General features: G+C 37.8%; 1 protein-coding gene across 1 annotated transcript in view; it reads right to left on the reverse strand.

The window, feature by feature from the left end:
- The window catches only part of ROBO1 (roundabout guidance receptor 1), a 411,503-nt gene that overhangs the window by 54,874 nt on the left and 343,634 nt on the right, over positions 1-12,995 (reverse strand). Inside the window, 4 exon segments of the mRNA XM_080801074.1 lie at positions 2,123-2,294; positions 5,531-5,652; positions 6,612-6,843; positions 7,504-7,625. Coding sequence (XP_080657200.1) covers positions 2,123-2,294; positions 5,531-5,652; positions 6,612-6,843; positions 7,504-7,625 — 648 coding nt within the window.

Here is a 12,995-nt window from a genome sequence, read left to right on the forward strand (position 1 = left end):
TGATTTAAATCTTAAATGAATAAAATTACACAGGGTCCTTTTCCAACGCATCTTTGAGAAAGGACGAAAGTCGTATGTTATAAAAATAGGTAAATGACATCAACAGTGTATAGGTCATCACACTATAACCTGTAATATCAATTTTAATAAGTTAATACTGATGTTTCATAAAACTGGGCAACTCTTTGAGTAAAAGGTCTGTATTTAGACTATTTTTCCCCATGTCCAACCGAACGTTGTAACAGATGCATCAAGCAATTCTTTTACATAGTTCCCTATTTTGTAATTCTGTAATAAAGGAACTTGAAATAAACCATGAGACGACTTTTGCTTAAAAGTTGCATATGTAAGCACTGTTTAAAAAGATAATCCCCAGATCAAATTCTGGACCATGGCTGTGGCGATAGTGCAAGCTCTCCTCTAAAGGTTTGAATGTTACTGTTACACGATAGAGTTTTCAGGAGGTAACTCCCTAGCCAGTGACTTCGTTGGCGGTGTTCCCATTCATCCATTGGAAATCCCATGAGAGTTCTGCCCAGGAGAGATGCATACAAAACCTAGACCTGCACCATTCAATCCTCCCCCACACTGCGGGTTTCTTTTCCTTCTTTCTGGTGGCTTTGGGTCAGCCTTGAAAGCTCCATGTTAAAAAGGTAAGCCTCACCAGCCCGTGACCATGTCCACATGGAACAGAGTCCCACCCCACGATCACGGCATTTCAGGTGAAATTTATCATGTTATACCACAGAGATTCGGCAAAGACATCAGTTAGAGCAGATAGCTTGGTCTTAACGACACAACAATGATAGGAATTTGCAGACTGAATGAAAGTTTATCCAGCAATGAAGTTTATTCAAAGCCAAATGTTTCTCAGTTTTGTTTTGAAATAATTTCTAGGATGTCCTCAATTATCAACCAAATGCAAAAATACTTTGCACTTGACTGTGAAGTATAAAAATGCATATATCTGATCCTTCTCCTGACATAAAATCTTACTAATGCTTAACTTCTGATCTGAAAGGAATAAACCAAAGCTGGCTCTACATGCAGCATTGTTCATATTTTAAATGCAGTCTCTTGATAGCGAGCGACACCCTTCTCTCCCCTTTCCATTTATAATTGTTTTTGTTGTTGTTTGCTTTAGATTTTACTAGTAACCACTTACTAATTTGTATTTCGTATTCATGCCACATTCCCTATAGGAAACTGTAATAACAAGGCTTCTCTGGCAGTTTTTTTCTAAATGTTTTTCCTAATTCCTCTAACCACTTCTGAAGCACACATGGTATTTACCTTTCTAAGTAATTAGCATCCCAATTCTCTTGGACATTGGAATCTATCTTTTCTTATACAAAGCAATTACAGTTTTGGGCCACCTGGGTGGCTCAGTGAGTTAAACCTCTGCCTTCAGCTCCGGTCATGATCTCGGGGTCCTGGGATCGAGCCCCACATCGGGCTGACTGCTCGGTGGGGAGCCTGCTTCCCCCTCTCTCTCTGCCTGCCTCTCTGCCTAACGTGATGTCTGTCAAATAAACAAACAAACAAACAAACAAATAAATAAATTTTTAAAAAAGCAATTACAGTTTTAAATAGACACCAGAGTGGTAAATATAAATTGTATATTGCTTAAACTTCTAATACCTAGTTTAAGTTTTTCATGGAAGCTTTGTTTTTTTTTTTTTTGTAAATCCAAATAACTATAAATTCTATGAAGTTTCAGACTGTCTTTCTTGTTCACTGAGGTATCCTTGATGTTCAATTAATAGTATTTGTTGAATAAACAAAAAAAAAGGAAAAGAAAATGCAATAGGATGGAATTAGGATGACAGTGAATGCTGACAACGTTTGCTTGAAATATAATTTAAAATGTATGCTTAAAAATAAATAAATAAATAAAATGTATGCTTGGCTAAGTTTCAGTTGAGTTGTGATATATATTGTGTACTTATATAATTATAACATATATTTACATAATAGGACATAGATATATTTTATACACTATTATTATGCCTATATTTTAAATAAAGCTAATGTTATCATTTTTGTCATTTTCTTTCCAAAAGCCAAGAAAGGCAGGACCATGGGTGCAGGGATGGACTACAAACCAGAGCGGGGCTCTCACCTAGTTGGATGAACTGTGGCTCGCTCTTCACCCCAGCCCCGGCCCCCGTACTGGCGGCCACCTCCACGCTGTAGCGGATCCCAGGAACCAGAGAAGGAATGACCACAGAAAAGGTGGAACCATCCACTGTCTTGTTTATATGATAGCGAGTTTCATTGCCCAGACACCAAACCTGTAAGAAGAGCACAAGGAAGTTGAAGCTGGTAAATTATTTAAGTTAATGCAAAGATCAACATGGTATTTCGGTTTTAGACCAAGTTCAGACTTTTCATGGACCTGATGTAGGATGCGGCAGAAGTCATTTTTCCTGAGGATCTAGTTCTGAGCGGTCTCTTCCATTCCAACCTCGGGTTAGCAGCACCTTTAAGACTGCTTTGAATTTTCTCATATACTGCTCAAGGAGTCTATTTGGAAAGTCTACAAATCTTTGCTCAAAGACACGGGCTCCTATCAGCCCAAATCAGCAGGTTTTTTTTTTTTTTTTTAACCTAGAAATTGTTTGCCAGGAAAAAAGGGCTTTGCAAAAAACTGTATATACCCAGATAAAGAACAATAACTTAGTCTATAAAGTACCTTTTCAAAAATAAGGTTATTAAAAATAAAACTGGAGGGCGCCTGGGTGGCTCAGTGGGTTGAGCCGCTGCCTTCGGCTCAGGTCATGATCTCAGGGTCCTGGGATCGAGTCCCACTTCAGGCTCTCTGCTCAGCAGGGAGCCTGCTCCCCTCTCCCTCTCTCTGCCTGCCTCTCTGCCTACTTGTGATCTCTCTCTATCAAATAAATAAATAAAATCTTAAAAAAAAAAAAAAACTGGACAGGGATGCCTGGCTGGCTCAGTCAGTAAAACATGCAACTCTCGATCCTGGGGTCCTGAGTTCGAGTCCCATGCTGCATGTAGAGTTTACTTAAAAATACATAAATAAAACTGGACCTAAGGAGTTAGGCTCTTCCTATGAATCTCCTCAACCTGAGGCATGTCATACTACTATCCATGAGAGAAAATTAGCACTCCGATCTTGTATTTAAATGGGAATATTAATTAGTCTTTGATAACATAGATGAGATCATAAAGAATAACAAGACATATTTGACTTGGAAGAAAAACGTTCTTCCAATAAGAAAATTCTTGTAGAGCTCACTAACTTTGATAAGGATATTTGTGACAGGAAAGTATTTTCAGGAAATTAAGACTTCTGAACTACACTGTAATCCTTAATTTAAATTTCACTAAAGGATTATTTAACCATAGCGTGATCTTCTGCAATGTTTAAGAAGTTGGATATGGTGCATGACAGTATTTGGACTCAGTTACCATAAGAAAATGGTCCAGGGAGTAGTAAAACATGCTCTATATTCTTTATGATGTCCTCAAGCAACATGTAGGATTAGCCTCAAGTAGCCTATTGTCTAAACTGTAATAGGAAATGGGGTTTAAAATAAGTCTAGGAGTATCAGTGTCCCCTATCATGTGAGCAATAACCTTTCATTTTTTTCCTTGGAAGTTAATATTATTTTAATATAGTTTCAATGCATAACACTAGCAAATGGCCAGACTCTATACCAGGTCCTGACCATTTGGAAATAAAGAGTCCTTTGTGATTTTTTTTTCCCCAATTACATTACGCAGCTGAACCAAAGCCACAAACTGATTTTGTACCAGTCAATCAGGTTCTGAAAGGCATTTTATTATTTTAAATTGACCATGAAGTTAAGTGAAATCCACCCTTCTGCATTTCTTCTGGAGAGAAATGAGTTTTGATTCTTAGGGGAAAATGCTGCATTACACAATTTTGCCTGAGAGCTGAGACATCACCTCATTTTAAATCCTTAAAGATCTCTGTAACAGTTCATTTTTTCTGGACAGAACCATAGCATCCTGTCACTCCCCAGTCTTGAGATAACCTTGAAATTCACAAGAAAACACTTAGATTGTAGAGACTCTTAGCTTTCAATGACTCAATGACACTAGAAGATCTAATCTGAAATATCTTAGAACATTTACAGGACATTCATGGCACTATTTTAAATATTTAAAATGTCACTCTTTTAAAATTCTGGTGAATTTCATGAAGAGGCTTTCAGTTTGTTTTTAAGAATCATTTTAAGAAAATGTTAGGCCAAAACTGAAGCTCAGTATATCTGGTTATTGTCCAAATCAATTTGCTACTCGAGGGAACATTGATGGTCTTTATTTGGCAAGGCTTACCAAGTGTGCACATCAGAATCACCTTGGAAAGATCTACCCCGATGAGTATGCAAACCGCCCCCATCAGACCTACGGGGTCAGAATCTCCAAGAATCGTGGTCAGGTACCTATGTTTGGAAGATAAGTCTACAAGTGATTCTGATGTTAGTATCTAATTACCTGTAGAAGATAAATGTGGTCACCTTTTTAATACCAGTTTTGTATCAACAGAGACAGTGTAAAATACATATATGAGATGAACTACTAAGTATCACGATTTAGCTAGTAACTAGAAAAATACTCAGGCATCATGGAAAAATAAAACAGTATCTAGAGAAAAAATGTTTTACAGTTGAAATTCTTCTAGTGTGCAATGTGTTTACATACATGTTGAAAAAAAGACATGTAAAATCTGTTTTCTATTGAGATTTCCCTGATTCAATCTATCAATTACTCATTTATTTCCTATAATACAGAGTCATTGATAGGATATATTTCACGAGCCTAACTTTGTTTTTAACTGTATCTTGGCATGTTCTGAAAATATTTGCTCAAAACAAATCTATGTAAGACTCTAAGTTTAATCACTAGAGCTGACGACTTCACAGGCCAAAATAATTATCAGAATTACCAGATTGAGTCACTTGCCATCTTATATTTTTAAAATTCATTTAAACATAAATAAACTTATAACTGAATCTCCTCTGAGACATGAAATTTTGTTTAGAGACTAAAACATGCTTCACAAGAAAAAAAACTTTCATGCAAATTAAAACAACTTTTCCAACTTAGCTCCAAAGTTCCAAAAATTCAAACATGCCAAAAGGAAAGCAAGCAAGCAAGCAAGCAAGCAAACCCTATCTGATAGTATTTGACTCCTAACCAATTCCATGGGGCAACCCAATCCTGCAAAATATATTCAAGCTATTTTTTTAAGGTAAACAAACAAATCCCTTTTTCATTAGCGTTTATACTTGTTGTTTGTGTGAAATTATATGGACCTATAGATTTTGTGACCCTATAGATGACTTCTTTTAAATTAACTGCTTTTTCAAATGGCTTAAGAAAGAATTATTCCACAATTACTGAAAAAATGGTAAAGATAATTTTACATTCCTAAATGGACCAGCAGATGGCGCCAAATATCCACAATTCAGACACACTTTTTCTTTTGCTTTTCTTTGTAGGGGGAGATGGGTGTCCATCAGTATTATATATGCATTACCTTATACTCTTGGACCATTCCATTTTGAGTGTCTTCTGGAGGCGGCTGCCAACTAACAAGAATTGCAGTTCCGTTTCCTTCATTCTTTGATACAGTTACACTCTGGGGTGGGGCACTGGGTGCTATTGTTTTAAAAATTGGATACATTATGAGTATATAAGAGAACACTCAAGGCAGACACAACATTTAAAGTCAAGTAATAACTATGTCAAATCTATATCAATATGTCAATATGTCAATATACCCAGATGTTTTAAAGATGTATCTCATTCAAGTCTGAATAGTCCCAACTGATTTAAGTTTCTCCTCAATATTGCTAAGCTTTTTGTTATTATGCATTTTCCATAAACAAAGGTATGTAGGTTATCTCCACAAAACAGCTCAGGAAAATTCTTATTCTTCCTACCCTGTAACCTTAGTCCCATGTTCTCCCTAGAAATGTTCCAAAGTATAAAGATATATATTAATCATCCCTGACGTTAACTACATCCCATCATTTCTGTAATCAAAATAATAAGCAGATTTTAGGGAAAATTCTGGTTATTTTTACAGAGCATACTTGTGATGCATAACCTTTTTTACCTTTATGTAAATACTAAGATTGAAATCTCAGGTCAAGGTGGCCAATCATGTCCACGGACATGAGGAATAAACATAAAATGCTAACCCCAGAAAGTCCAGGGCAAACCAAAACATTACTCACTGTATTTCTAAGTCATTACTCAAAGTAACATTCAATAAGTGAGATAATTAATGGAAAGTCAAGCAAATTGAGAACATATTCATCTTTAAATATGAATTTTAGTTCTCAACAATTGACTATATCCTACCTATGCCATTAAGTAAAACATGGCTCACAGTTGTACGTTTTTATACAGGCTATTACAGCAAGTCAAGTATTACAGAATTTTTGTTTTTAGCAGTTCCAGTTGGACAAATTCTCTTAGCAAAATCTAAGGTTCAACATCAAGACAGTTAGTAATTAATATCACAATTAACATTAAAATTTCTTCAATTAAGTCAATAAAAACCTAACAAATGTACTACAATGCACAGTAATCACACATTTCATTATACTTGCCTTCTTCTAAAGTTTTGGCAAATTTAATTTCACTATCTGCTCCTTGAAATTCATTAAAAAATGGACGAGCCTTAATTTCATAGTTGACTCCCTTTCTGAGATCAGGGATAACCACACTATTTTTGGTTGGGGTCCTCACTTCAAAAACTAACCACTCCGGTTCACCGTGGTTGGCTCCAGATGGCCGATAAAGAATTTTATATCCTTGAATATACTGAGACTGTTGGTCCACCTATTAAAATGACAAAACATGCAACCATTTATATCTTTATATTAATTTATTTAAAAATTACGAAAATTAAATGTCAAAATGCAAAAAATTCTATCTGGCTTCACTCTATAGTTTTCTAGTTTATATAAAATAGAATATGAAAAAAACCAAGCACTATCTTTTGTAATATAGTCACCTTTTCAGCTTAACAGATAATATTAGACACTAATTTCTATGGTTTATGCAGAAATTTTAGGCAGCTCTATGACAGACATCTACAGATATGTCAAGATCAAAAGGATCAGAAAACTTTCCGATTTTAAATGCCAGTTTAATGCTACTCAGAAATACTTCTAAAGTCTAAAAAAATGTATGTGATAATGATCCTATCACAAGTTACATATTTATAATTAATGCTGTGTGTTTCTTTCCTTTGGTAATGGCTCAGTTTACTACTGCAGTATAACAGAAAATACGCACAACACGAAACTTTTTTCTGTTGAAAGTCCGTGCACAAGTACCATAATAAACAATTACAATATAAAGTTGTCATTGGTGGACAAGTAGGTAACACACATACATAAACTATCTGTTCCATAAATATTCTTTTCATATAATGATCTCCCAGAAGTCATCTGCTTATTGAAACTGGAATCAAATATTGCAACAAGAATGACTCACTGTCCAGTGCACTTCGATTGAAGAGGAGGAGAGGATGGTAGGGTTGTGCAGGTGCAGTACAACATTTCCCAGTTCTCTCTGGACCTGCTTGTGATCTACTCCCTGACTTGTGGGGGGAACATCTGCAAGAATCCAAGAAGACCGTGTTACCACCCTACACGACGTAACTGATGGGAATGGAGGCAGGGTGAAGCAATCCTTCCAGTCATAGCCACTCCCCGAGAAGAAGAGTCATTCCAACTGGCAAGCTAACCTGCGCTACAGAATAAAATGGGAACAAGGTAACCTTTATAGTAGCATAGGGAAGATGGGGACATACAGAGGGAGAGAGAGAACAAGCAGAGAGCATGTAGAAAGCAAGAAAGAGGAGGAAGCAAAGGTAACAGTGGCCAAGAGCAGCATCTAAGGGTGCCTCCCAGCATGTAATGATGCTTTCACAGCAAGGATGAGAAGCTGAGTGCAATCCCTTCTGAGTTTGTTACAAAATTCAGTAGTGATCCTGACTATGCAAGAAAGAAGAGTCGGAAATTGCAGTAGAGCGGATGAGTAACGGAAGGAATGAAAACATACAATAAGTGAAAAGCAAGCACAAAAAGAAATTAGACACCTTATATCTTATTTTTTTTTAAAGATTTTATTTATTTATTTGACAGACAGAGAACACAAGTTGGCAGAGAGGCAGGTGGGGGGACGGGGCAGGGGGGAAGCAGGCTCCCCGCTGAGCAGAGAGCCTGATGCGCGACTTGATCCCAGGACCCTGGGATCATGACCTGAGCTGAAGGCAGAGGCTTTAACCCACTGAGCCACCCGGGTGCCTCTAGACACCTTATATCTTATAAGATGAACTTGGGTAGCTTCCTAAATAAGGTATACAGTAAGTAGCAGTTACGATGAAGGATACAGAAGCCACTAGTAGAAGGAAATGGATTGGAATGGAATAACATGAAATGAATAGACTAGAATAACAAAATAAATCTGATGAGAAAAGAGCACCTAACCATTTATTTAATGGCTTCCTTTTTAGTTCAGTTTTTGTATCACTATAAAGGAGGTTAAATAAAAAAATTCTTAATCTCGAGAACACCAAAATTTAAGAAAGGAGACCAATAACAAAGTAAGAATTAAACTATTACTAGTGTTGTAAACTATTACTAGTTGTGAACTATTACTAGTTGTAAGTAAGAATTAAACTATTACTAGTGTTCATTTATGTTGTAAGAATTAAACTATTACTAGTGTTGTAAACTATTAATAGTTGTAAACTGTTACTAGTTGTAAGAATTAAATTATTACTAGTGCTCATTTATGTTGTAAGTAAGAATTAAACTATTACTAGTGTTCATTATGTTAATATCCATTTACTTTTTTCCCCCCAGGCAGGAGGGGTCTTGTTAAAATTCTAAAGTCTATACTCAATAAAAATTGCCCTTTGCTAAGGAGGTTTTCTAAATACAGATATTTTGCTTTGCTTACAATAATAAAAGGGGGGGGGGGTGCTTGGGTGGCTCAGGTGGGTAAGTATCCGACTCCTGATTTCAGTTTCAGATCGTGATCTCAGGGTTGTGGGCCGGAGCCCTGCGTTGGGCTCCCTGCTCACTGCGGAGGCTGCTTGGCCCTCTCCTTCTGCTCTGCTCCTCTCTCTCTCTCAAATAAACAAATAAAATATTAAAAGAAAAATAAATAATAAAGGGCAACACAGGGTGAAGTAGGGAAGAAAATGAAGACCTTTAATTTTTTTTAAGATTTTTTTTATTCATTTATTTGACAGAGAGAGGAAAATGAAGACTTTTGTGGCCAGAATTCTCTTTCTCAGAGTATTATATGTTAGCATATATATTCTACAGTATTTGCCATCCCATAAACAGCACCAATGAGAACTTTGGTTTTCTGAATGACTATATATCTTTAAGGATATTCTAAACAAGAAGCAAATAACACGTTTATTAAAAGTGAGATTTTCCACTATTATGCTATATGTTAACTAACAAGAGTTTAAATTAAAACTTGGGGGAAAAAAACAAAAAAAAAATGAGGTTGTTAAGGTTTGAGGGACTCCGTGGAAGTCAGGCAGATAGGAGACAGATCAAGAGTGCTGTTTAACACTCTCAGATATAACACCCTGGACGGTACATATACTACGCCCATCTTTTAAACTTATAAATAAGCAAAATGACAAAAACAACAGATAATTTTGGCTTCTCATACTTTAGCAGCCCTTACAAATATCCTTGGCTAACACTGGCCCTCAGGGAACCTATCGTCACAGCCTAGAGATGGAAAGCACTTGCTTATCACCCTCCCCTCTCTGATGTCCTTGCTTCCCTGCTGGTTTCTGTTGCTCCGTGACTCCAGCTCCCATCTGTCTCTGGGGCAAGTGTGAAGTCCTTGCAATCAAACAGACTTGGGTTTGCACCCCAACTCAGCAACTTACCAGCCGTGAAACATGGGGAAGATTTCCTAACCTTGCTATTTTTCTGTTTCCTCATCTGGCAAATGGCAATAACAATGGCAGATACTTCTGAGGGTTGCTGTGAAAACTGCACTTTGTAAGGCATTTGAAGTCCTTGTCTTGAAGGCAGGGACTGGGTTCATCTCTGTGAACCCAGAACACCTAGCCCTGTGCCATACGTTTAGAATGTGCTTGATAAATAATGGTTGAGTGAAAGGGAATAACTATGAAAAACTCATATTTCATGTCAGCTTCTTTTTTTTTTTAAAGATTTTTATTTATTTATTTGACAGACAGAGATCACAAGCAGACAGAGAGGCAGGCAGAGAGAGAGAGAGGAGGAAGCAGGCTCCCCGCTGAGCAGAGAGCCCGATGCGGGGGCTTGATCCCAGGACCTGAGCCGAAGGCAGAGGCTTTAACCCACTGAGCCACCCAGGCGCCCCTGTTCTGTCAGCTTCTAAACGTGTCTTCTCATATGTAAACTTCTACCCTTAGGGAATCTTCTGCCTTTCAAGAAGTATCCTCAAATATGTAAATAACTATTTTAAATTGGTTAACTACTACGATTTTCATCACAATCTCTAATTTCTTCAGTTCGAGATAAACTTGTCAGTCAATCCCTTCATGAAAACTATGAAACTCCCTTCCCTGGTAGAACTATTTTGGCAACAGCAGCCTAGAATACTCAGAAATTGGCCCATCAGAGAGAAAAATGAAACATCTAACGATGTTGAGAAGTTTACGAATTGGTCCTTTTATTATTCTTGTCCTTTTCCTCCTCTTGGGAAAAAAAAATGTATTATAAGGTAAAAGTTCCTTCTGAACATTCAGAATTAACCTGGAGGAAATTTTAGATTGTAATTCTACCTGGCTTCTTCCCCAGTGTTGGAATTCCCTACACACACTCTCCGAAGAGAGATGATCCAGGCCCTACTTCATTATTTACAATAACTGAGTCCTTACTATCTATACCATACCTATGCGGTGCATTCTGTGTCTGTGTATATATTCTTCAAAGATAGGGCTCAGAACGTGGTACAAGTAAGACACTTGGAGGAAGAAGCACAGTAGTTACAGTGGCAACGACCCCACCATCCCAGCAATGGCTAACACACACCCTACTTGCCAGCGACTCATGCCATCTTCCGTGCATCTGTATTACTGAATCTTGTTTGGGGGCAAACAGATCTCGATTACCTTTGCAAGGCTCTAACTCCAGCTGTGACATGGGTCTACCCGAGTTCTGAACTAGAAACGGTGCCTTGTCCCTCTAACCCTACCCAACTCCTTCACAGAATCTCTACTTGGGGAAGGCTTCTTTGCAGTCATGTTATAGAAATGGTTAGAGAAATTATGGCTGCTCTCTTACGAATCAATTTCTAACAAGTCTCTCCCAAATGCCCTCTGCCCCTGGCTCTTCTTATCCTAACTACACAAATGTTCTGTACTTTTTTCTAGATTTTTCCCCAAGTTCCTGCTACAACCGGTATTAGCCTAATCTTCAGCTAAGCTTCACAGTATCTTTAAAAGCAGTCCAAGAGCTAGACAGTGAACTCTTTCTCAATGTTACTTCCACTCCTTGGTCCTATTTTGCTGCCTAGGGTTAAAGTACGCATACCTTTTCCGCATGATGGTCTCTTAAAATGTTAAAGAAAAAAAATGTCATGTCAACTCTAACTTTATTATTTTGGGGGGAAAACATGCCAAGATCCCTGAATTTCTTTTCCAGTGATGTGATTTTCAGTCTTCAGTGTAGTCCCACCAACTAACCTCCTTGTCCTCCTCTTTAAAGTCTCCCTGAAAATGTAGTGTTCAGAAACGAACACATTAGTCCATTCGTAACCTGACCAGTTTAGAGTAAAGAGAAGGGATTACCTGATCCAAACATAATTATGCTAATGCTAGCTAAGACTACATTTGTTCTTTTGGCAAGAACATCACTCTCTTGGCTCAAATTGGTGTTTTAATTGACTTCAAATACTGAGATCTGTGTGCCCCCAGCACCCTGACACACACGTGTACCCTTCCCCCCTTTAAACCTGGTATCCCTAGTCTATCCTTCCACAACAGTTTTATGTATTTATTTATTCATTTGTTTATTTATTTTTAAAGATTTTATTTATTTATTTGAGAGAGAGTGAGAGAGAGAATGAGAGAGGAGAAGGTCAGAGGGAGAAGCAGACTCCCCATGGAGCTGGGAGCCTGAAGTGGGACTCGATCCCAGGACCTGAGCGGAAGGCAGTTGCTTACCTAACTGAGCCACCCCGGCGCCCATTCACAAGAGTTTTAAACCTTAAGTTTAAGTGACACACTTTTGAATTTGCTCCATTAACTGAATCTTATTAGTGCTGACCCTTCCTTTCCGTCTATTGAGAGAGAGTTCACTCGGACGCTCTCATTCCTCAGGCCTTCTTTCTCAGTTTCGTGATATCTGCAAAGTTTATCAGCTCCCTCTATTTTTGGTCCAGACAGTGAAAGAAACATGAGTCCAATAACAAATTCTTATGGCAGAAAACAGAAGAGAAATCTGAGTTGTATATACTCATAAATTAATTGATCCTTGTCCAAACCAGTGGAGAGCCTATTTTTAGTCCCATTTGATACATGACAAAACTGAAGCTCAGGACAAACTAACATGTTCAGGGCGACATAGCTCATAGGTTCGGGAGGTAAGATTAGAAATCCTTTGATTTCGGGGCGCCTGGGTGGCTCAGTGGGTTAAAGCCTCTGCCTTCGGCTCAGGTCATGATCCCAGGGTCCTGGGACGGAGCCCCGCATCGGGCTCTCTGCTCTGCAGGGAGCCTGCTTCCCCCCTCTCTCTGCCTGCCTCTCTGCCTACTTGTGATCTCCGTCTGTCAAATAAATAAATAAAATCTTAAAAAAAAAAAAAAAAGAAATCCTTTGATTTCAAAATGGCAGGCTGAATTGACCATATTTCCAGTCTTCCAAACGCCATGGGTTTAGTTCCCTAAGGTGGTTCCACTAGCTAGTCATGTGTAAAGGTAAGTCCGTTAAAATGTAAAAAGACTTAAATTAATTTTCA

Source organism: Martes martes (genome assembly GCF_963455335.1).
Source record: "Martes martes genome assembly, chromosome: 1".
NCBI classification, from domain to species: domain Eukaryota; kingdom Metazoa; phylum Chordata; class Mammalia; order Carnivora; family Mustelidae; genus Martes; species Martes martes.